We start from the raw sequence: 26,090 nt of genomic DNA, 5'->3' as shown, positions 1-26,090 counted from the left end.
GATCATGGGAGAGCCAGCTCTTCAACTTGTTTGCCATGCACTGGCACAGATGAGGGAAAGAAACCCTCATTACTTCTCTTGTCCCTCACCACCTATGGCAAGCAGGAGAACTGGCCCCCAGGTCATGAGAGTGGAGAACTGGATGAGCCAGCTGGGGCAGGTGGAGAGCTCACTCCAGTGGTGTGGTAAGAGACCTGGCAGGCTGAGCAGCTCAGATACCTCTTAGGCCCAGATCCAGGGCTGTGAGTTGGCCCACCCCCAACACCTGTCTCACTGATGAACTGCCGAAGCTTGTGAAGGGCCTGTCCTATAGATCCAAAGCTGCAGGATCTCCATTACACAGGGCAACAACAGGATAACCGAGAAGAGTCCTGGTGAGGACCCAGTATTGATAGTGCAGCAGAAGCCGGAGGCCTCCAACCAGACCAGTGACTCAGTGCCGTAACCATCTGCAAGCAAAGACGTGTGGACAAAAGGGTGTACTGTGGGACGCTGTGACACACTGCAGTGGCCGTGAGATTTCATTGTTTTCCTTTTGGGACAGAGGGCATGTACAAGGGGACAGAGAGATGAGTGGAGTTGCAGTGCAGGATATGAAATTCACAAAGAACCAATAAAAACTTTAAAAATATTGTTTTGAATTGTTTTTTTTTTAGTACTGAAATAAAATTTTAATCAGAAATACAGTCCATAGGGAAACTGGCAACATAACTTTCATAGTGCACTATTACAGAATATCACAGTTTCTTACATGACCCAGTTTATCAAAATAGTTAAAACTTAACAAAGCAGCAAAGACAAGGCGGTTAGACATTCATTCTTAAATAAGTCTCTGTTATCCTGAATACAACTAAGGTAAGGAGAGACTCTTTGTCAGACTGCTTAGGTCATTGTCTTGCTGCATTATAACAGAGGAATTTCCCAGTTTCTGGTGTTTTGGTATGTGGTATTTGGTAGCCCTAATTTTTAACCTTTTTTTGTTGGGTTTCAGACCCAGGACAAGCAGCTGAGCTGCCTATTTAACATATCAAAGTGGACCTGGCCTCTGAAGTCTCCCAGCATCCCTCAGTCCCTACCTGTTACACGGCATGGCTGCCATACCCTGAACTTTGTAAGGCAGGGTTAGGGTGTCTTCTTCCCCAGAGGCTCTTTGCTATATAGTCCATACATTTGATTCCCTCCTTTTTCTCTCCTCCTCTCTCTGTGTATATGCTCTTTCTTTCTCCCCTTCCCTTCTCTGTCACCCTTGTCTGCATGACTTCCCTGGCCCTATTCCTTGGGACCAATGGACCCACCCAAGAGCTGCCCCTAATAACCATGCCTTTATACTTTAAATTGGCTTGAATTAACTTTAAATTAGCGGAAAATACCTATATGTCTTATTTATTTATATTTAAAGATTACATAACAATAAAGACATTATTATAATAAAAAACCCCATAGCCTTATAAGTTTAAATATTTTTAAAAGATTCATCTTTTAAAAAAATCCAATTTTTTAAATTTAAATTTTCTGTAAAACTACAAAATTTTCTCTTAAAGAAGTTTAAAATCTTTCAACTGTGTGCTCCTACAATATTAAAAAAATAAAGCACCTTTTTTTTTTTAATTTCAAGAGGGAAAACATGGCTTAAACATAATCCAGACAAGGCAAAATCAGATTCCAACAGTACAAACAATTCAATGTTGAATATCTGCAACTTATTCCTAATTTTCTCTGGCCAAACCCTCAGTAGCATATACAGCCTGCCTTCTGGATGGCTGGTGTTTCTGGTTATGATCACATGGCATCTCTAAAGCTGCTGGGCTCCCCTGTTGTCACTGGGCTGTCTTTATGAACTTCACTCCTGCAACACACTGCAAAGCCTTAGCTCTTCTCTATGACCCCTTCATGACTTTAAAGCCAATACCACTTGGGTGTCTCTTATGTTACAAAGTTATTGTATATGAATGCATGGAGGTGCGGTTTTAAAAAAGCATTTAAAAAAGCTCATTAAAAAAGCATTGGGTTTTTATTTATTTGTTTGTTTGATTTTGATTTTTCAATACAGAGCTGCTCTGTGTAGCCTTTGCCATTCTGGAGTTGCGTTGTAGACCAGGCTGGGCCCAAACTCACAGCAATCTGTCCACCTCTGCTTCTCTGAGTGCTGGGATTAAAGGTGTGCATTACCTGCCTAGCTATAAACAAGCGTTGTTTTAAAATCCTTTCATAAACCTTGTTTTTAGGACAGTATTTTTCATATAAAACTTCATCCTAATCCAAAATCCTTGGAGACCTTGCTTTCTTGGTTGACCCACACCTTATGGTCACCTTTAATCATGATGATGAAGTCACATGACTTCTATCTTCTCCCATCCTAGCAAAGTGGCTGCCTCAAGATGGTGGCAAACCATGTTGCTTATATCCCAAAATGGAGTCATGCCACATGGTTCCTTTAAGATTACCTATGCATGGATTTTTAACTTTCAATCCGTGTTACAAGTTTTAAGTTACTTTTCTCAAGAATTTTACAAATTTTTAACCATATCCAATAAACTTACAAATCTTTAGATACAGAAAGTTCCTATAACAGTCTTAGGCAACTAAATGAAATAAAAAAATCTTGTTAGCTGTTCTGCTTTGCTCTTTTCCCCCTATCCTAGCCCCTGCCCCAAACATAGATTCTAAAAAGCATGCCTGGGTCTGAAAAAGGGAGAGAGCCATAACCCAATTCTAGAGTCAGCTTTGTAGAACATCATCAAACACTTTAATATTATCCACATCCAAATGACATTTGAATCCTTATTATGTTGGATCCAGTATCCATAAAGCTTAGAGATATATTCTGAGCCTGGGCCATCAAAGCTGCCTTGGTAGCAGTGGTGGTTGGTGGCAATAGAGACAACAAAACAAAGCCCCCAAGAAACACAAAAAATAAGCTCACACATTTAAAAAATACCAGTCAGAAACAAAACATGTGGTGGCCACCATACATTCAATTGAGTTTGACCCAATTCTGTCCGGGCTCCACGTTTGCAACAAAATTTACAGACATATCAGAAAACATAGACTCATCCATATACACAAACCAAACAAAACTCCTACCTCCTACAGTGTTGTATTCCAAGGCAGGCCTGCCTTCAGCAGCTGCTGCTTGTTGAATCCAGTGCACAGGGGACATAATGCCTGCTTACATCATAGGGGGAAGGGAAGGCAATGGAACCTTATATGGCGTGAGGCTGTAAGAGCTGCAGCTGAAAGGCCTCATGAGCTGCTGTAGTAATCGGTTACAGGAGATGGTGCTGGAGTTGGCGCTCTAGTCACGCAGCAGTGCGGAAGTGGGCTAGGCACAGCCGAAGCCACCAGAAGGCCTCTGCATAAGCTCTCCCTGTAGCTGGGCTTTTCTTCAACCCTGTCCACTGAGCTTCAAGCCCAGTCCCTGGGCATTGCGCTCTGCACCTGCCACACACAGACCCGCCACAAACCCCATGCCCCTAAAGCTCTGCTACTTTTGGAGTGACCTCTCCAACAGTAGTGCGGGTCTTCCTGACAGGATCCTTAACTGGAGGGGGAAGTTTTCAGAACACAAGCCAGAGGGTTATCCAGCAGATCAAGTCTTCTCATTCATCCAATTGTCCCAAGTAAAGACGGGTACAGACACAAGACACCAAGCCAAAATGACAACAGAAAACACACGACAATGACATCAGCAACTGGAGTGATTCAGAAGTTCACCAGTCTGAGCAAGAAAATTTAACACAGAAGCAGCTGTTGGCAATTGTCTCCTTGCACAACCTCTGGACTGCCTGAAGTCCCACAGTAGGTCTTTCCAAACTCTAGATCTAGCCCCCAGTGTCCTGGCATCCTCAGCTTTGTTGTGCAGCCTAGGCATTGCAACCCTGCTGATGGGCGACCAGGTGCCAGGCCTCTACAAGTTTCTTTGTTTCTGGTGTCACCAGAAACATCTGGGCATCCTTAAGGTTCCAAGGCAGGTCAGAAAAATAAACAAACAAGCAAGCAAGCAAGCAAACAAACAAACAAACAAACTGGTGGTTCTGGCTCAACTCCCAATTGAACAAAAACACCCAGTGGGTCGTAGAATGACGCTCTCCTTTTGCTCTGAACGGGATACATAGTCCTCATCAGATCCTCTCCATTCTTAGATTGGGATTCTCCAGGACTGGAATCCAGAAATCAAGCAGATAAATGTTATAGAAAGCCAAAACCAAACACAAATCAAAAAGAAAACAAAAAAAGACAAAACAAAACAAAACAAAAAACCCTACAAAACTTCTGTGGCTTTCCAAAGAAAGCCTCCGTCCGTTAAGGGGAAAAACAAAAAACAAACAACAGCACCACCAACAAAAACAGCATGCTATCTCCTTTTTCAAGCCTGGTCATTTATTGCAGGAGTCCTGCAATAAATTGAAGGCATGCTCTAGAGCCTTGGTTAAAATTTCCAAAGTGCCCACCTCTGGGAGCCTGGCCCATCACAGGTTCCTGAGTGAAAGATCCAGCTTCAGTATACAGTCCATCTCACTGGGGAACTCCAAATGCTAAACCTGAAAATCATAAGAGACCAGTTCCAAAATTTTTGAGTCAAATTTGAAGCAAGCTTTAATTAATTATTGGCAGGATGATAAATCCTGGCCAAGGACTGTTTTGGGGTTCCTAGAAAGTGGTGATGAGTCACATTTTGCAGGGGCTTATAAAGGCAAACCTAATAAACCACCATATTCCCTACCATGTCCAATCAGGGGCAAGCATATGTCCTGACATCCTTCTTCCCACATATGGCTAAGTACATCTGGTACAGTTGAGAAGGCAAACGTTTTAGGGGAGTGAAAACATAAACAACAGCCTCCAGCATTTCAGGAAGTGTCTGTCTTTTAGCAAGGGTCTACAGGTTAGAGGCTTTTTGGTTTCACGGATCTCTTAGGCACAGTAATTAAAACTTAAAACATAACTTTGCCTCTCATCTTGTCTTCATAATCTGTTATCTTGGTGTCCTCCAGGTAAATACTCAGGAGTGGTATAGCTGGGCTATGTAGTAATTTATTTCTAGTTGTTTGTTGGCTTATCTATCTATCTATCTATCTATCTATCTATCTATCTATCTATCTATCTATCTATCTATCATCTATTTCCAAGCCAGGCAGGGTCCCAGCACTGACAGGGGGAAGTAGACACAGGTCCCACTCCTAACCAAGAACCTATTTGCACCTGATCACTGCTTGGTGCCTTCAAAAGTCAGAAAAGGGCATTTTCTCCCCTGAAACTGGGATCATGGATGGTATGGACCACCATGTGGGTGTTTTGAATTGAACTCTGGTCCTCTAGAAGAATAGCCAGTGCTCATAGTTACTATGTCATCTCTCCAGCCCCCATTTCCAGTTTATTTTTTTAAAGATTTATCTATTTATTATTTATACAGCATTCTGCACACCAGAAGAGGGCACCAGGTCTCACTATAGATGGTTAGGAGCCATCACTTGGTGGCTGGGAATTGAACTCAGGACCTTTGGAAGAACAACCCCTGAGCCATCTCTCCAGCCCGATTTCTAGCTTTTGAAAAACCTCTGTAAAGAAGAGATTGGACCAGCTTGCATTCTCACCAACAGTGTATAAGGGCTCCCTTATGCTCACATTGAGTCACCATTGTTGTTGGTTCTGTTCTTTTCTTTTGTTCCCAAGACAGGATCTCACCATATAGCCTCTGTCCTGGAACCCACTAGAGATGCCCACTCAGACACAATTGCTATAATTTATAGCCAGTTGAAAGTCTTTATTCCATTTTTAGCTGGACTATACTCAAGTATAGTCCCAGTGCCCTAAGTGTAGCACTGAATGTCCAGAGCACAGGAATTCTGAAGGCAGAAACCAAGTCCTGGCATCTCAGCAGCTGAGGTGGTGGTGGGTTTGCTGCAAATAAACAAGCAGCATAACATAAGCTGAGATAAGCAGTTAGCTGGAGGGTGAAGTTCTGCACAAGCAGGTAGCTTAGCAGAAGCTAAGATAAGTTAGTTGGTACACCTTGACCTAGGCCGGTGGGTAATTTTTCATGATAGTCTCTATCAAGGAGATCAACTTCTAGTAAAACTTGAAAAATGGCCTCAGCAAGAGTATATGATGGAGGAATCTCTTCACTGTCTTTCTCTGTTACACCTGTATGAGCAGAGGAACCTTACTTATACCCATATCTTTTTCTTTTTCAAAATTCTTTCTTCTTTCTTTCTTTCTTTCTTTCTTTCTTTCTTTCTTTCTTTCTTTCTTTCTTTCTTTTTCTTTCTATCTTCCTCCCTTCCTTCCTTCCTTTTTTCCTTTTTGGGTTTTCAAGACAAGATTTCTCTGTGTAGCTCTGGCTGTCCTGGAACTAACTCTATAGACCAAGCTGGCCTCAAACTCGCAGAGCTCTACCTGCCTCTGCCTCCTGAGTGCTGGGATTAAAGGAGTGTGCCACTACCTGGCTATGCCCATATCTTAAAGTGTTTTTCCTTCCTTTCTCTCTATCAGTGTCTTAGGTCTTACATTAAGGTCTTTGGTATATTTGGAGTTGATTTTTTGTACACATTGAGAGAGAAGAATCTATTTTGGGTCTTCTATATTTAGAGATCCATTTTCCCCAGCACTGTTTGTTAAAGAGACTATCTTTTCTCCAACATAGTATTTTATTTTTACATCTTTGTCAAAAGTCAAGTGGCTGTGGTTGTATGGGTTTGGATCTAGATGTCTATTCTTTCCTGTTGATCTATATGTCTTTTTGTGCCAGTGTTGTGCTCTCTTCATTACTACTGTTTTGTAATATGACTTAAAATTGATAGCTTTAGTCTTAATCTTTTTTCTCAGGATCACTCTGGTTATCCCAAGTCTTTCATGATTCCAAATGAAATTCAAGATTTTTTTTCTTCTGTTTTCTGAAAAATGGCATTGGAATTTTGATGCAGACTGCATTAAGTCTATAGGATGCTTTTGGTAAGATACCTATTTGCAGTTCGGGCTCTGCTTCCCCACCTGTAGTGTTGTGATTGGCCCTCAGTCAGGACTGGTGAATCCTGAGAAGGGAAGCAAGGCAGGAATGGCTGGGAGCAGGGGAGGCCTCAGGTGGCTGTGAGTGTGACAAGAACAGACTTTTGGGAGACAGCTCACTTAATGGTAGGGGTATGAACACACAAAGGCTACTTTAATCTTTTGGGAATAGGTAGGGGCTTTTGGGTTGAGTGTACATCATTGGCCAGGGCCAGGGGCTGGGGATGCCTCAAGGAAGATTTCAGTTACTTCAGGACATGACCTTATAAGGTTAGAGGAAGCTTAACCTAGCCACTGGACTACATAACCTCTGGCTGGCAAATGTGGGGACACAGGCCTGGGACATGGTGGGGTGCAGGGAGTGATCTTACTCCTGCCAATCTCAGGACAAGATTTCTGGGATTTGGACACAGCTCAACCCCATACTTGCTCCAGGCCAGCTTCTCCCAGTCTCATGGTTCCCCAGCCCCACAGCTCCCCCTTTTCATTTTATAAAGTAGAGGTATCATCATAATCATCAGCCTCTAGGTTGAGAATGGTTTGGTATTGAACCAGAACCTGGTTGGCAGTGACTTCGGCAATGTTGCTTACTTGCTGTTTTAGAAACTGGATGAAACAGGGGGAAAGGAGGAAAAAGGTCCCGACAGCCAGTACGGGGCCAAGGAGAAGAAGCTAAGCTACCAGAAGGTTTGAGCGCCGTGGTGTGGAGGTACCTGGGTGCATAGTGGGCTCAGAGATCTCACTGGAGGGCCTTAAGTACCTGTATGTTTTGTTCTACAAGCCCAAATTCATTAACACAGAAACAACATTCCTCCTCAGTACAGCACAAGCCTCTCCCTGCTCAGTTGTTAGCAGGTCAAGATCTCTGCTGTTTTGTAAGGCAAACCCCTGGAGGGAGGTTATCAGCTACAGGAGGAACACAAGGCTATCTGAGGTGGAGGCCATGGCCTGGTTAAACTTGTCCTGGAAGTCGTCAGCCAGGTGTTCTGTCTGTACAAGGGCCACCCCAACAGCCTTTGTTGCCCCTGCTGGTTCATCCAGGCCGAATCTGACGAGCAGAGGGGAGAAGTTCTCTTTCTTTTTCTCGTCCCCTCCTAGCCACCAGGCAATGTCTTCAGACTCATACAGGTGGACCTGTGCGGTAATCATTGCAGGGTTGCAAAAACCTTGGGGGAGGAGTTAGCCCAGGGACTGATGATTTGTGTTTATAGGTAAACCCCATAATTGCTGTTTCCAATAAATGTGTAATGTGATGATGTTATTGTACCAGAGAAGCAAATGGGGGAAGGACAGATTCGAAAGAGGAATGTTTCATAACTTTTGTGTGGGTAAGGGCCCAAGAAGTGGCTTCATGAGGTGAGATGTTAATGAGAACAGCTGCCCAAAATACCTGGGAAAAAGAGGTACAAGAAAGCACTGGGAGGAGCTGGAGTAAGGGAAGAGGTCAGCCACATACTTGATATATTGTAACCAGGAAAGGATTCTTGGTAACTTGATTTTCTGGTTCATGAATTTCTACTCTTTTGTTAAAAAATGGCTGTTCTCTAAATTAATAAGCTATATAAAATAAGAATAATTAAGAGAATTATGAAACTGGAACTTTATATCACATTTTAAATGATCCGCATTTGTACAATATATTAAACAATAATTAAACAAAATAACCTTAAATTTCTATCAACATGCAATAAATTAAACAATAGTTAATAGTTAAGGGGTTGGAGAGATAGCTCAATGGTTAAGAGCACTGGCTGCTCTTGCAGAGGACCAGAGTTCAATACCTAGCACCCACATTACATCTCTCAATTGTCTATAACTCCAGTTCCAGGGTATCTGACAACCTCACATCTATGCACATAAAATAAAATTAAATAAATATTAAAAACAATAGTTAAGCAAAATAACCTTAAATATCTACCAATATATGATAAATTAAACAACAGTTAAACAAAATAACCTTAAATTTCTATTAATATACAAAATCCATACCAATGTCAAATACTTGAGACTAGTAGATTCTACCTTTCATCTTATCATCCCTATCCCCCCTTTTTCATTCCATTTTCCCTCCTTTTCCCTATCATTAGAAAAGAGAAAAAGATAAGAGAGAAAGAAGAATAGAGGGGAGAAAGAAAGAGATCCCTGATTACAACTTTTACTTTGTTTCCTTCCTGACCATGACCAATAACAACTTATAACCAACTCCCCTAGGTGACAGCAAACATCCATAACCCATCAAATAAAAAACACCCACCCCACCTCTTGGGAATGGAGATATCATGTTCTTAAAATTACCTCTTTTTGTCTTTCAGCAAAGACATCTTTTGGGTACCCTATGAAAATTGGGATATTGACCAAGTCCTGGGAAAGCTAGCTGTATCTTTTTCTGTCAGGTCTCTGTGGGATCAATCAACTTTATAAGTCAGTTTGAACTTTAATATAAGTATCCATCCTTGCTAGATGAAAGAATGGAATATCATGAGGACCAGGTAGCTAATAAGATTCACTTGCTATGCAAAGATATTCATGTTTCAGCTAACAGGAGGTCTTCCATGGTCAGATCTAATCTTTATAAGTTTTATTGAAAACCATATTTTTTCATTCCCTGTAGATACATAAGCATAACCACATCCTCACCTCAAAACTATTGCAGGTTTCCATTCTAATGTCAACACATCCTTATAGTATATTGGTTGACCTATTTCTTAGTTTTTTCTATAACCGAAATGTCTCTCAGCTGCTGTTCCTTTTTCATTAACATTAAGAAAACTTAGAGTTAACAAAGCATTATTTAGTCTGTCCCAAGGGTTCTTTACTATTTATTTTTGTTTAGTAAGCATCCCTTTTAAGGTATAATTAGCTCTATCTACAACTGCTTGTCCTGTAGGATTGTGTGGTATCTACCAGTAATGTGCTTTATATTATAAATATGCAAGAAATTGCTTCATCTTACATATACATATGCATTATCAGTCTTAATTTGTGCAGGTATCCCCATAATTGCTGTTTCCAATAGATACATAATTACATAATCAGTCTTTTCAGAACTTAAAGCAGTTGCTCATTGAAATCATGAGTATGTATTAATGATATGGTATACATAATCTTTGTTTTCCAAATTCTGCAAAATGAAACATCTGCCAGATTTCATTTCTTTTGGTATCTCTAGGGTTACTACCGGCAGGTAATAGAGTTTGGCTATACAGAGAACACACAGGACTTAATTTTTTAAATTATTTCTTTGGCATTGCCAAGTGATAGAGATTTTTTCTTTAAACCTTTACTGTTAACATGATTTTTTTCCATGAAATTTTGAGGCTTCTAACACATTTCCTTTTAGTAACTTGTCAATTTCCTCATTTCCTTGTGTCAATGGATCTGGCAAACCTGTATGAGACTGAATATGAGTAGTATGGATAGTATCTACTTCTGGTGGTCTGTTGCAATTGCATAAATAACAAAATTAATTCTGAGTTATGAGGAATAAATTCAGCAGTTTTATACTCAAAACAACTCTTTCTGCATATTGAGAGTAATTATATTAAGAGATTCAGGAAAATCTAATAATAACATAAAGATTCCAAACAATTTTGATTTTTGAACTAAGTTATATGGGGTTTTGATCACCTTGATTATTTTGTCTGACTTATATCCTGCCATTCCCATCTTGTTTGCATCATTATAGAATGTTGATGCCTCTAGAATTGGTATTCCTCTTACTATATGTGGATGAATCCAATTAGTTCTTTTTATAATTTGTATATGTTTGCTTTTCAGACATTTGTTATTAATTTTTACCAAGTAGGTTACCACAAGCTCTTTGCCAATCTTCACTGATTGCTCACAATGACACAATCTCAGCATTAATAAGAAACATTACAATTTCAGCCAGGTCTGTTCCTGACAATTGACATAGTCTATTCTACCTTTTATAATTAATTCAGAAATCTTTTCTATGTATGTCTTCATTTTTTACTTTCTTTATGTGTTAAGAAAATTCACTGCATAGCACTCTCTTCCCTTTGCATAATGAGTCCAGAAGGAGAATGAGTTGAAGGCAAAATGACCAAAATACAATCAAGTTTAGGATCAGTTCGATCCACATATGTATCTTGCAGTCTTTGTTCTACCAAAGTTAACTCTTTTTCTTCAACTGTTAGACATTTTGGACTGAAGCTCCTTGTAATATTTGAAACAAATTACTTAACTCATAAGTACTTAATCAAATTGTAGGCCTCAGCCAGTTAATATCACCCATTAATTTTTACAAATCATTGAGAGTTTGCAACTGGACTTTATGGATCTGAACCTTTTGTGATTGAAATTTTTGTTGACTTATTTTATAATCCAAATAGCTAATTGAATCTCCTCTTTGTATTTTTTTTTCTGGAGCAATCTGTAACTTCCAGCATGGCAGAATGCTTTGTGTTTTCTTAAACATTTTCTCTAAAGTATCTGTGTCAGAATCAGCCAACAAAATGTCATCCACATAATGATAAATGATAGATGGAGGAAATTGCCTATGAATTATTTCTAATGGTTATTGCACAAAATATTGACATAAAGTTGGCCCATTTAACATTCCCTGTGGAAGTACCTTCCAATAGTATCTATTTATTGGACCACTGTTGTTCAGAGTAGGTACTGAGAAAGCAAACCTTTCCCTATCCAAGAGTATTGTGAAAAAGCAATCTTTTAAGTCAATTATTATAGGCCATGATCTAGGTAACAAAGAAAGTAAAGGAATTTCAGGCCTTAATGGATCCACTGGTTGAATTTCTCTTATTTGCTGCTCTTAAATCTTTTATCATCCTCCATTTTCCTGATTTCTTTTTTACAACTAACACAGGGGAATTTCATGAGCTGGTAGACTCTTCTACATGTCGAGCTTGCAACTGCTCTTGCACCAGTTGTTCAAGTGTCTGTAATTTTTCTTTTGTTATGGGCCACTGCTCTTGCCACACATTTTTGTTTGATATCCATTTTAGGGGTAGGGTTGTTGGTATTTCAGCAGTGTCCCCTTTTATAAATTTGAAAACTCAATCCTTGTGATGTCCTGCTTTTGGACAATGGGCACAGCTTGTGATTGTTTTTGATCACATGTATCAATACCTTCTCCAGGTGCATCTATTATTTCACCCCTAATGTCATCATTGGCTGTCTCTGGGATAGTGGGAATATTAATTTGAGTATCCCATTGTTGTAAAAAGATCCCTTCCCCATAAATTTATGGGTATGTGTTTACCGTTCTAGTCTCATGCATTTAATCCATTGTACACTTTTTCTTATTTGAGATAATTTACCAAGTCCTATAAACTGTGTATAAACCTTCTGAAGTGGCCAACTTGGATTCCAAGACTTTTGGAAAAGGATACTGACATTAGCTCCTGTATCTACCAAAGCTTCTATTTCAACACCGTTCATTTGTAATATTAATTTGAGTCTCTGTTAACCATTGTTTTTTAGAACACACGTTTCCCAGTACTCCCAAATGCTTCTTTATACTGCAGCAGCTTTGCCCTTGATGTAAGGAACCAGTAACAGCTGAGCAAGTTTCTCCTCTGCACTAATTTGTATCTCCTTTTTTTTTTTTTTACATATGCCATGATTTTAACTTATTTTTAATTTTTTATTTAACTTTTATTAATTATACTTTATTCATTTTGTATCCCCCCATAAGCCCCTCCCTCCTCCCCTCCCAATCCCACCTTCCCTCCCCTTTCTTCATGCATGCCCCTCCCCAAGTCCACTGATAGGGGAGGTCCTCCTCTCCTTCTTTCTAATCTTAGTTTATCAGTTCTCATCAGAAGTGGCTGCATTGTCATCTTCTGTGGCCTGGTAAGGCTGCTCCTCCCTCAGGGGGAGGTGATCAAAGAGCAGGCCAATCAGATTATGTCAGAGGTAGTCCCTCTTCCCATTACTATGTAACCCACTTGGACACTGAACTGCCATGAGCTACATCTGTGTAGGGGTTCTATTCTACTCCATGAATAGTCCTTGGTTGGAGTATGAGTCTCTGAGAAGTTCCCTGTGTTCAAATTTTCTTGTTCTGTTGCTCTCCTTGTGGAGTTCCTGTCCTCTCCAGCTCTTGCTATTTCCCACTTCTTACCTAAAATTCCATTCACTCTGCCCGTCAGTTGGCCATCAGGCTCAGCATCTGCTTTGATAGTCTGCAGGGCAGAGGCTTTCAGAGGCCCTCTGTGGCAGGTTCCTAGGTTGTTTTTCTTACTTGCAACCCCCATCTATAATACCTGGCTGTACAATAAATCCTTGAGAAGTTAATCTACTTCTTCCTACTGTCCTTGAAGGTAAAGGAACTATAAATACCAGTGGTTATTTTGTAACATTCAACTTTTGGGGATAGTATAAGAGGTTTATCTGTGGCCAGATCCAAAGTTGCACTGTCTTCAGTAGTGTGCATAAGATCAGCAATACTTAGTTTTCATCTTCCTGCCTGCTTGTTACCTCCTGGCTGACCAAAGGAAAATGGCTCATATTTTTTGCTGTGGGGCCGCAAGCTGACAGGCTTCTCCATTTGTTTCCTAATGGCAAGTGGTCATCTTGTATGTCTCTTCCTGGTCCTGTGTTTTCCCTTTCCATAGCAGCAACAAAACCCCTGGAAGCTTTGGTATTCCATTGCAGCCAGATACTGCTTATTCTCTTTTACAAATACCTTAAATGGCCAAATTCACCACAATTAAAGCCTCCAGCAGTGAAAGTGCATGGAGATGGATGGAGCAGCAAGAGCAGGAAACTGGCCCTCAGTTACCTTTTTGTTTTTCCTTTACCAGTAGTGCTATTTGCTTTTCAAATACTTCAACTTCTACCTGCAAACTGTCTTATTGCACAGCTAACTTTGTAATTCTTTATAAAATGAGAGAATTGAGTGATACTTCTGGTTTTCCTATTTCATCCACTTTTTGTTTCTCAGACTCTTCGATATCCACTTTTCTAATTGTTCAGTCATTCTTCCAACCTTTTAAAAAATGGAATTCAGAAAGAAGACAAAGCAAAACCAGAAAATCCCCTCTGGGAGCAAAGGGGGAGGGTGGAGGAATGACCACCAGCAGCTGCCGTTTTGTTGACATCCTGAAACAGTATTTTCATACCCAGATAAGTTCATTGAGGAGCCAGTGAAGGCGGGGAGTGTTAGATTTAAACTTTAGAATTGTGGGTAACCTGGAGGAGGGTTTTCACCTTTTTATTACTATGGGTATAACCTGCTGTAATTTTTTTTTTTATTGGCTAGTGAAGAGTATGTTCCAGAGCCTCCAGGATATCTTTTCTTAGAATATTGGTGGTGGTGATGCTGCCCGTAGATCCCCCAGAGTCCTCCCATTTGTAGGCTTGTTTGGTGGTAAAGGCATGAGAAAGCTTCGTATGCCTAGGAGATGGAGCCCAGAAATTAGTTCCCAGTCTTGTGGGATTTTTTTAATTATCTATCTATCTATCTATCTATCTATCTATCTATCTATCTATCTATCTTGCTGTCTTAAAATTGTTTTATCTGCTCCAGTATCAATGAGGCATTTGAGTGGTTTGTCACCCATTTTCATGGTTATTTTGGGGTGAGATTTTTGGAGATGCTGGAAACCCAAAAGCCTTATGGGAGTAGTTTTTCCTCTTACTGTCAGGGCTGAGGACTGCCATGTTTTAAGTTTAAAGGCTCCAGTGGCTTGCCATCTTTATCATAATGGGAGGGACAGTCTCTCCTCCAGTAGAAGCTGCTATGGCATCCGGGACAGACTGTCTTGGGGGGAGTGGCATTTCTGGTGGAGGGAGCCCCTTTAGAGCAGTCACCTTTTCAGCGTCCCTTTTTGTCTCACTTAAAGCAAACCCCTTCTGTACTTTTTGTGGCTGTAAAAGTTTGACCAATGGAAGCAGCCTGGTATGATTTTTGTCCCAATATCCTGTGGGACAATCCGTCTACAATCCGTCTATTGTAATGCTCATCTTTGAGGCTTTGGCATGCAAACCTGCACTGAGAAGTCATACCCTCCCAAATGATATTTTTAAAAAGGAGGTCTCTGGGGGTTAGAAAGATGGCCCAGTGATTAAGAGCACTGGCTACATCTTCTGACTTCCATCCTGTTTGCCTTTCTGAATGAGGATTGTTCATATTACCCAGGGTCCTTCTTCCTGCTTAGCTTCTTTAGGTGCACAGATTTTAGTATGTTTATCCTATATTATATGTCTACTATCCACTTATAAGTGAGTATATATCTTGTGTGTCTTTCTGCTTCTGGGATACCTCACTCAGGATGATCTTTTCTAGATCCCACCAAAACAAGAAACAGGACAGGAGCCTACCACAGAGGGCCTCTAAAAGACTCTACCCAGCAGTGTATCAAAGCAGATGCTGAGGCTCATAACTTTGGGCAGAGTGCAGGGAATCTTATGAAAAAAGGGGGAGACCTGGTGGGAACAGGAGCTCCACAAGGAGAGCAATAGAACCAAAAAATCTGGGTACAGGGGTCTTTTCTGAGACTGATACTCCAGCCAAGGACCATGCATGGAGATAACCTAGAATCCCTGCACAGATGTAGCCCATGGCAGCTCAGTCTCCAAGTGGGTTCCCTAGTAAGGAAAACAGGGACTGGCTCTGACTTGAACTCAGTGGCTGGCTCTTTGAACACCTTCCTCTGAGAGGGGAGCAGCCTTACCAGGCCACAGAGGAAGACAATGCAGCCAGTTCTGATGAGACCTGATAGGCTAGGGTCAGATGGAAGGGGAGGAGGACCTCCCCCTATCAGTGCACTTGGAGAGGGCCATGGGAGGAATTGAGGGAGGGAGGGTGGGGATGAGAGACAATGATGGAAGGGGCTACGGATGGGATACAAAGTGAATAAACTGTAATTATTATAAAAAAGAAAAATTAAAATTAAAAAATGAGCATTGGCTACTCTTCCTGGGGCCCCAGGTTCAATATCCAGTGCCCACATGGCAGGTCACAACTGTCTATAACTCCAGTTTCAGGGATTCTGACACCTTCATACCAATGCACAATTTTTTTTAATAAGTTATTATTATTTTTTAAAAGGTCTCTGGCTGCAGGGTCAAGAATTTTCTTTCTAAGCTCATTTTAGTTCTAAGAATAAAGTCAGAGAGATTCTGTTCCAGTGTTTGGTGGGGGAAAAATAGGGAAGAGGCAGGGTCCTGTGAGCCTGAGGGCAGGGCGATTCTGTTCCAGGCTTGAAGTACACAGAGGCATACCTGTTTGTAATATCCTTGGGCTGCCTGCTGGGTTCCATGTAGAAAGCTCCCTGAACGAAAAGCTCATCATAGCCCATGTGGTATCATCTTGGCCCTGATTCTGCCTGACCTGCTGGAAGCATTTGTCTTTGTAGAGAGCCTCCCGTTGTAGGAAAAGGGAAAGGTGGCCGGATAGAGAGGAACAGCAGAGATCTCAGCAATCGGGGGAATGTTTAAAATGGCAATTTGACTTTGGAGAAGGGATTTAGTCCAAAGAACTTGGATGCTGTCCTCCTTGACTGCTTGCCTGAGTGAGCTCTTTTAAGTCTCCAGCCTGATAAGCTTAGCAATGTAGAGGCTGAGACCAGGTGGGTGGACATTAACTGGAAATGCCTGGATCTCCAGACATGCAGTGTTGGCATCCTGGAGGTTGCAGAGGTGCTGAGTGGTGGATGGAGGGGTGGAGAGAGGACTGTCCTGCGTTACAATGTAGAGGGGCAGGGGAGGGTACAAGAGCAGATTGGGTGGGGTCAGAGTGTGCTGCTGAGACCGAGGAAACAGTTGTTTGGTGAATCCCCTGTATGGCTTTTTCTAAGATTCCCAGGTCTGCAGCGGGACAGTTCTCAGAACATTCACCAACATCAGAGTTATTTGATGGGGTGGGGTGAAGCTTCTTTGGTGGGGCCTTGCTTAGAGGGACCCACTTTTTGGTGAAAAAAAAAAAAAGCTATAATGGGCAGAAAATCAAGGGAGCAGGCTTTTCTTCCTGGCTCTCTTGGATGCTGTAGAGATAAGCGACCTGAGTCCATATATCAGGGACGTAGGGGTCTCCTACTACCATCCAGGGGGCTGCCTCCAGGACTTCTTTTCAAAAGGAAGTGGCCTCCCTTTGGGTCAGTTCCATGCCATGATCTTTGAGTAATGCTCGTAGGCCCCTGATCTAGGGTTCTTTTTGATGAGAGGATCTTTCCCATGATAGAGAGAGAGAGTGTGGAAATGCCAAGGTCAAAGGAGAACATTCAAAGGAGGGTGTGCAGCTCTTTGGAGGGATTCCCTACAGTCTAGATGCAAGCCTACCTGCAAATTTCAGGAAGCTGGCAGCTACCCTAGTGTTTTTAACTAGCAGGTGCGTCACTGTATTTTTATGACAAGAAGTATAATGGTTGTAGCCAATTCCCATATGGGTAGTTGCGGTTCCAACAGAGGGCTGGAGGCCTTCAACCCAAGCCAAGATGTAGCCTTGGCCAGAGGTTATCAATTGCTACTTCTCTGTATCTGATTCCTCTCGACAGCGCAAAATGGAAGAGAGAGAGAAGAAAACAAAAAAAGAGTGCCAGCCCTCATCACAGGGAGGCAAGATGGGGAGGCCGATTGCCGTCCCCTGGGGGAGGATCACTCAGTTTCTTCCGCACACTGTGGCAGTCTCTGTGACCCACTTTTCCACCCCAGCTGCTATTCAGGCTCTGCCTCCCTGCCCATTGTGGCACCAATAGCCCTGCTTCACAACCTGCGGGTCCTGATAGGGAAAGTGAAGCAGGAAGGGCAGGGAGTGGGAGAGACCTCAGGCAGCTGTGAGTTACGATGATAACAGACTCTTGGGAGATAGCTTTATTGAGGCAGCTCGTTTAATGGTGGGAAACAAAGTCTACTTAAACCTTTGGAGGGTGGGTAGGGGCTTTCTGGGTGAGTGTACACCATTGGCTGGGGCCAGGACACTGTGGGTACAGGGCTACATGTTTTGGGACATGCAGTCTCAGGCAGGTGAGGGTGATCATACGGCTGCCCGTATCAGGATGTGATTTCCAGGCTTTGGACTCCACTCTTGCTTCAGGCTGGCTTCCTGGTCCCACACCTATTTTCATAATATTGCTTCTTTCAGTTCATGAACATAGGTGGCCTTTTCATCATCTGCTATCTTCTTCACTGTCTTTCTTCAGTGTTTCACAAGCTTTCATGATGGAAGCCTTTCACTTCCTTGCAAGGTATTTTTCTGAGGCTGTTTTTTTTCCTAGTTTCTTCCTCAGTTTGTTTGTTATAGGGCTACAGGACAGCTACAGGTTTTCATACATTAATTTTGTATCCTGCATTTTGCTAGCAGATTTATCAAGTCTGCAAAATTTCTGGGGGAGTCTTTATGGTCTCTTTTATATAAAATTATATTATCTGCAGATAAAGATACCTCTTCATTTCTTATTTATATCCATTTATTTCTTTCTCTTGTCTTATTGATTTAGCTAAGTATTTAAGCACCATACTGAATAAAAGTGGAGAGAGCAGACACCCTTGTTTCTTGATCTTAGTAGAAATGCTTTGAGTCTCCCTTTAAAATGATAAGTTTTAAAATGATAAGTTTGCAATATGTGACTTTATTATGTTGAGTACCCTCATTTCTAATCTCTTTCAGAACTTCAAAAAACCTAAATGTGTCATTGTTATTACTGTGTGTATGTGTGTGTATGAGAGAAAGAGAGAGAGGAGAGAGGGGAAAGGAGAAAGAGAGAGAGAGTTATGTATGTGTGAGTGTGTGGAGATCAGGACTCTCAGTTCTTTCCTGCCACCTTATGAGATCCAGAGATCAAACTTAGGTTGTTATGCCTGCATGCAAGTGTCTCTACCCAATGGGCCATCTGACTGGACCCTCTCTGTTTTTCATTATTCTGTTTTTAATGTATGCATTGGTATCTATGAAGTTTCCTTTTAGGATTACTTTTATTGTATCCCACTGGTATTGTCATGGTGTGTTTTCATTTTCATTTAGTTCTAGAAATTTAAAACATTTCCTTCTTGATTTCTTCAATGGTTCATTCATCATTTAGCAGTTTCATTAAAAATGCTGCCTAGAGTTAAGACTTTAGACTTTAGACTTAGGTTCACTGCGGTACTTCCTTATAGCCGAGAGACACACACCCTATTGTTTCAATCTAAAAGTTAAATGATGAATAAATTTTTCTTCTCTCTCTGCCCAGAAGCCAATTAGGAGGGGCATCACACTGATTTTACCCACTTCATTGGTTATCAAAGAGCCTGAAAGTAGACCATGAGGTCATCACTCTGGAGTTCAGCCTCAGAGGCCACAGGGTGGGGGTGGTGAGGAAATGTCCATAGATAGATGCTCTTGTAAACTCAGCAGTGTGTTCTAATGGACTTTGCTTTGGGCATTAAAAATAATCTCCTCTTTGACTTCTCTGGTTCCCTTCTAAGTTCTCGTAATACCAATAACTCTTGCTTTACTTCTTTCTCACATCTCTTCACAGGTATGAGTCAAGGACTTCCTTTCTTTCATGTTCCTGCTGGTATATAAATAAAAGCACTAATGCAATGTTGGGGTTTTTTAGATAGGCCTACTGGAGGGCCTACTTTGACTGCTATATCTGACACCCTATTCATCTGTAAGAAGCTGGTTTGGTTGTTGCTCCAATTCCATAATAACAATTAGGGTTATCTTTTGGGGAAGGGAGGATGAAAAAAACAGGAGGTAAGATTTGGTTGGGCAGGCTAAGGCAAAAAACCCAAAGAAAGTAACCAGCTTATCTCTTGGCTAAAAGCCAGAAATGTCCCTGGCACTCTTAACACTTCATCCTTGCATCAGGCTAGACATAACAAAAGCATTTGAGGGGCTATGATCTCTGATCTGGCTTCTAAATGGTTCTTGGGTATCTTTAGAAGGGGTAATGTTATAGCAGCAATGAGCCTGCTAAGAGAGAACTCCCTTTGGTCAATAGAATAGAATCTCTGGCCTGGGTGGAGACCTAACCTGTTAGTTGAGCAAAGTCAATTGCCAGGCCAAGGGATCACCTCCTAGGAAAGTGAGCTCACATTAAGCCAATATTTAAGAACATGTTGATGTTTTTACTTAAAAAAATGCATTTGCATCTCTCTCTTTCTCTCTCTCTGTGCATGTTCATGTGTGGGTGCATGCCTGTCTGGAGGTTCACAGTGTTCTCCCACCACATGCTCTTTCCTTGCTCCCATCCTCTCTATCCACTATGGTTTCACTAGCTAGGATTTTATTCACCCTTGGCCAGTTGTGATTATAAATACATTCTTAAGTCAGTCTCTGTTAGTCTGGATAGAATTAGGTAAGTACAGATATCCTATAAGCTTTTTGCCAGACTGCTTAGGTCATTGTCCTGCTGCATCATTGACAGGAATATCCCATTTTCTAGTGTTTAGTGTTTGGTGCTTATTGACCTTAACTCTTTAGTCTTTTATTTATTTATGTTTTTTAAAAAAGATTACATATCAATAAAACATCATAATATAAAACATTTTACTCCCATAAATATTTAAAAGTTGTTTTTTTAATCCAGTTTTTAAATTTTGAATTCTTTGTAAAACTCCTACATTTCCTTTTTAAAAACATTTAAAATCTCTCAACTATGGAATCCTACAATATCAGAAAATAAGTTAAGTACCTATTTTATTTCAAGAGAGAAGAAACAGGGCACAACCATAATCTGGACAAGGCAAAACCAAACTCTAACAGTGCAAACATCTCAGCGCTCAATATCTGGGATTCATGCACAATCTTTCCGCTTTCCCCAAGAGGCTTGGGTCACCTCTCTGGCTCTGCTCTTGGTGGCACATTTACCCTGTCTTCCAGGCTCCAGCTGGCTCCATTTCATTGTGGATGTTGCCCCTGGTGGCCATCATATGGCACTGTCATCTCCAAAACTGCTGATGTTCCCATTGCAGCTGGGCTGACTTTTCACCAATAGCCTTTCCTGTGCTCCCTGAGGACCTCCAACACTGCCACTCAGTGCCAAGCCTTAGCTGTTCTCCATGAGCCCTTCATGCCTTTAAAACCAATACCACCTGGGTGACTCTTACATGACAAAGTTGGGCTGCCAACATGAGATATGTTCTTGTATATGAACACATGGAAATGAAGGTTTAGCACCTTATTAAACAAGCATGAGTTTTAAGATAACATTTTTTGTTACACATTTTTACAAATATTCAACCATACCCAATATACGTACAAATCTTGAGTTACAGAAAGTTCACATAATAATCTTACAAATCATGAGATAAGGTTTAGATCTTAGCAAAAATTTTAGACAATTAAATGAAACCAATAATCTAATCTTTTTTGGCTGTTTTGCTTTGCTGTCTTTTCCCTGTCACAAAATCAGGTGGCTCACTTGACATAAGTATGCTTGGGTCTAGAGAAGGGAGACTCACAAACTGATCCCAGAGCCTGCTTTTCAATAAAGTAGAACAGCATAAAACAGCTTTAATACTATCCACACACAAAAGACATTTGAATTCCTGATAAACTGAATCCAGTGACCAGAAAGCCGGAGAGAAGACATTCTGAGTCTTGGCCATTGAAGCAGCCAGTGTCAGCGGTGCCTAGTGGCCGGAGGTGGCAAAGACAGCAAAACCAAAACCAATATACACAAAACACAGAAAGCTCCCTCATTTATATTTCTCCTTTTTTTCATTCACCCTATCTCTTCTGTCTGTTCTCTTTGCTTTGACACCTCTCTGTCTCCTTTGTCCCTTTTCACTTTATCCTCTTTCTGTCTCCTCTATACCACTACTGTGCTTTCCTGAGCCTCTTATCTTAGCTTTTTGGACCTTAGACCTGTTATCTGTGTAATATGTCATGTTTGGGAGGGAAAGGCAGAATTAGATCACATTTCCCATGAAGGCTTTGCTGGGTAGTGGTGGTATTGATATCTAATAAATATTTCACAAATGGATTGGGGAGGGGAGAGTGTGCAGAAGGTATGAGGAGAGTTTGATTCTCTCTCTCCCTCTCTCTCTCTTTTTCTGTGTGTGTATTGAGATAGTGTCTCATGTAGTCAAGGCTGGCCTCAAAATCATTATGTAGCCGAGAAGGCCTAGAACTCTCCATCTTCATGCCTCTATCTCCCAAGTACTGGGATTACAGGTGTGTCCCATGACACTGAACACGGAACTGTTACCTCCCTTGTAGTTATGGAAGCACAGAGTTGGCATTCAGAACTGGCACTGATAAAGTGGCCCTTCAGCTCAGTCTCCTCTCTCCAACTTGCTCTTTGCCAGGCTCATGAAAATGTATTCATTGCAAGAAAAACAGACCTGGCAACTTGCTGGGAGACTCATGAGGAAACCTCACATCCCATGGCCTTCTCTCAGGGTGACACAGAACAAAAGCCAGCTGTTTGGAGAGATCTTCTTCCCACTCTTTAAAAACACTTCATAATATCCACTAATTCACATTTCAAGACCCCTTTATTACCAAAACAAACAAAGAGACTGGCATTTAAGTAAATTATACAAATTTCTCAAGAGGTAAGGTTTCCAGCCTTCCTGGGGAATCTATGTCACAAGTCAGTGTCTGTAAGAACAGCCACATGTATTGAAAATCTGGATTACTCTGTTCCCTTGCACTCCCCCTTCCCTTGCCTTAGTCATGTCCAGGGCAGCACTCTGCATTCTTTTCTAAGAGTTGCAACTGCAGAGTTTTCTTCGGCACCTTTTCTGTACCCCTACCCCTGCACCTGTGTTTCTAATCACACTTTCACCACCAGTTCTATGAGTGTATTTAGACTCAATATGTTGCAAGCCCCAACCCCAGGCCACTGTGAGTCCCTTTCAGTCCAGGCCTGGCCTGCAGGTTAATGAGATATAGATACTTGGTTTAAAGGGGACTTATAATGTCCTGGGGCTCTCTGACTTTTCTTTACTTCCTGGACTTTGGAGGAGGTGGAGTAGAGGAGGACAAATTGTCATTGGTTGGGGTTCTTTTTCTCCTGGAATTTGGCACTTTGAGTGCTGGGCACAGTGAATCCCAGATAACTTTGTCTTTCCACCTTCCAAGTTTTGGGCTCCATTGGCAGCTAGATGGCATAATGAGTTCACTGCGAAGCAACAGCTGCAGCCAAGAATGTGTTGGCTCTTGGTCAGAGCCCTGTTCTTTAACTTTGCGAATACTTGCTAGCTCACCAGCTTACTTAACACATGGACACATAACGAAGGTCAGGCTGAAGTTAGCAATTGGGTTGTTTTCCCAAGCTGGGCCAGTCCAGCCTATTGGCACAGGGGTCATTACACTATAGGAACTTGGAGACTAATGAGGAGAGGCCATATTTTCTGTGTACTTGCATGGTAGTTTCACAAGATGTGTGTGTGTGTGTGTGTGTGTGTGTGTGTGAGAGAGAGAGAGAGAGAGACACACACACACACAGAGGGCTATTTACTTTCAAGTCAACAGTGGGCTATCTCCAGTTATCTCCCTGTTTACATGAGAATTTAATTCCTATTGTCCTTTTTCTTAGGGTAAAAAGGTCCTGAGATTGTTAAGAGTTCCCTGTAGAGGAAGACCCAGTCTGGGATAGTCCTTCACATCTGTACCCAGTTAAGCTCTGAAGCTGGTTCCTTAGTACATCCTCCTGTGAACCTCCCATCACAGCTTTGGGGTGATAAGGGAGAGTTCAAATGACTGTCTCTTTCCAAGTGACAATGAACATGGCAAATTTCAGAAGGAGAGACAATATGAGCTCTGAGGTCAGGTGGGCTCTCGGGGCCTAGAACCCACCAGCTTGTCTTGAGTTTGCATTAGCAACCTACTTCTTCTTCCATGTCTCAAGTACATAGAGGGTTTCTCAAAAGATTTTGTGCAGAATAGCTGTCGCTCTATCATCAGAAGATTCAGCAGGTCACTGGCTCCCAGAATGGGGCAGCCTCCAGGTGGTGAAGATTCAAGAGGCTCAGTTAGCTCCTTGGTGGGCTGTCCCTGGAGCAGGATAGCCTTGAGTTCTGTCCACTACCCACAGTAGAGGCTGAAGTGCTGGACAGCAGCAGAAGGCTTCAACATTCTTAGGACAAGGAGAGAGAAACGGGCACAAAGTAAGAGGCTCCTGGACTGTGGATAGTATCGTCTCTTTGAGGCACAGAGCTGACAACTAGAAGGCAAGTGGAGGGATAAGCTTTAACATTCTAACGCAGTTCATCCCTGTGTCCCACGGCAGCCCCAAACCCTCCGAGGTCAAATCACAAAGGCCACAGACCCGCTTGAACTGCCTCCCAGCTCAGCACAGTTGCTCTTATCATTCTGCCCTTGGCTCACTCTTAAGGCTGGAGGTCAAGGTGTCTATCAGCTGCCATGGGTGGGGCTTTCGTAGATGGTGTGAATGAGCTTATTGCTGGCCCATGCTTGAGTGGGAAGGGGAAGGTGACGAGCTGGGTTCATCAGACTTTCATCTTTTTCAGGGCAGGCTCTTCTGGCTGCAGAGGCCGATGGCTCTCTCCCAGAGATACAAGGAGGGAGGGAAAGGTGGGAGAGAGACAGGAGTTGAGAGAGGATCTAGAGTCTTGGTGGACATACTTTTCTCTCTGTCACTCTTGTGGTCCTGAGCTTATTGTCCATGGAAATCACAGGTGCCAGGCACTCAGGAGGCAGTATGCAAACCAAACGGGCCCTCACAGGGCAGTCAGGGTCTCTGTGTGAAACATGGTCCCGAACATCTCCTGCAGAGACCACAGGAAGGAAGGGTGAGATGAAGGGAGAACGTTAGATCTGCTGGAGTTAGAATGACTGCAACCAAGAGGTGACAATGTACCACAGGCCAGAATGAAGCACCCTAGGTGAGACTGTACAAGTGTGCAACTGAGCAGGGGAGAGACAGGCTAGCAGAAGACATGAACTCGTACCGGGTGATGGGAGAAGGTGCTAGGTACATTTACTTGTATTCCTCCTGTGTTGTCTTTTAAGACTGTCACCTTTTTTTTTTAAATTATGTAACACCAGTGTCAAGACTAGAGAAGCTGTATTATTTCTATCCCAGGTTTTTAAAATATTTTTAATGTGCTGGAGATTCCAAGATGGCACAGAAATCAGCCTGTTAGTCCTCAGATGTCTCTCACTTGCCATAAGCACTCTGAGTGACATACTCAGAGGACCACAGAACTCAAACTTGGGAAGAATGGGAAGAGATGCTATCTTTTAACAGACCCAAAGCCAGATTTCTCTAAATTTAGTCACTTGCTTTCTTTTAATTCAGGGCACTGGAATGGTGATAAATTTCACAGGCCCCAAGCAGGCAGTACAGCTTGTATTGCAGAGCTTTTAGTTTTAGATGCGTATCCAGTTGTAGTTATATTTTATTTGTGCCCCTAAATCATATGGTTCTCCAAGAATGCAGCTTCCAAAGAACAGAGGCCTTTGTTTATTGCTGTTTTCCCACCAGCAACAGCCTTAGGGAAGCCGTAGGTGTTCCATAAATAGCTCATGAATTAATGAAAGACAAGTGGCCTCTCCTGTCAGTCATGTGGGAAGCAAATTTACCCAAATATCTCTTATTTTACAGACAATAACAGGCCCAGTGGTGTAGTATAATTTGGCCACTATCACAGGGTTGGTACAATGGAGAGTTAAGAATAGATAGCAAGGGACTGGAGGATGGCTCAGAGGTTAAGCACACTGGCTGCTCTACCATAGGTCCTGAGTTCAATTTCCAGCAACCACATGACAGCTCACAACCATCTAGAATGAGATCTGGTGCTCACTTCTGGCATGCAGGCAGAATATTGTATGCATAATAAAGAAATAAATCTTAAAAAAAAAGAACTTCTTTCACACACACACACACACACAAACACACACACACACACACACACACACAAGATGGCAATTCTTAGCCAGGTGTGGTGGCACAAGTCTTTAATCCTAGCAGTGAGGAGGCAGAGGCAGGTGGATCTATGAGTTTAAAGCCAGCCTGATCTACAAACCAATTTCCAGGGCAACCAGGGCTACACAGTGAAACCCTGTCTCAAAACAACAATGACAACAACATAGATAGCAATTCTCTAGCACTTGGTCCAGAAGCTCTCTCATTCCGTAGGATGCCTCTGTAAGTGTGTGTGTGTGTGTGTGTGTGTGTGTGTGTGTGTGTGTGTGTGTG

At 42.0% G+C, this 26,090-nt stretch overlaps 1 protein-coding gene across 4 annotated transcripts in view; it reads right to left on the bottom strand.

Moving 5' to 3' along the window:
- Positions 1–23,366: 23,366 nt before the first annotated feature.
- Positions 23,367–26,090, bottom strand: part of Slc26a9 (solute carrier family 26 member 9) — a 25,361-nt gene continuing 22,637 nt past the window's right edge. For 3 of the 4 annotated variants that reach the window (XM_055598200.1, XM_055598199.1, XM_055598201.1), the window contains one exon: positions 23,367–24,657. In XM_055598200.1, the coding sequence (XP_055454175.1) occupies positions 24,610–24,657 (48 nt within the window). In that variant the 3' untranslated portion in view covers positions 23,367–24,609. The remainder of the gene's footprint in view (positions 24,658–26,090) is intronic. The other variant, XR_008719083.1, reaches the window with a different exon arrangement.

Source organism: Psammomys obesus, unplaced genomic scaffold (assembly GCF_907164565.1).
Source record: "Psammomys obesus unplaced genomic scaffold, mPsaObe1.curated_primary_1811, whole genome shotgun sequence".
NCBI lineage: Eukaryota > Metazoa > Chordata > Mammalia > Rodentia > Muridae > Psammomys > Psammomys obesus.
Note: the sequence above shows the minus strand (reverse complement) of the source record. Positions and strands in the feature narration are given on the sequence as shown.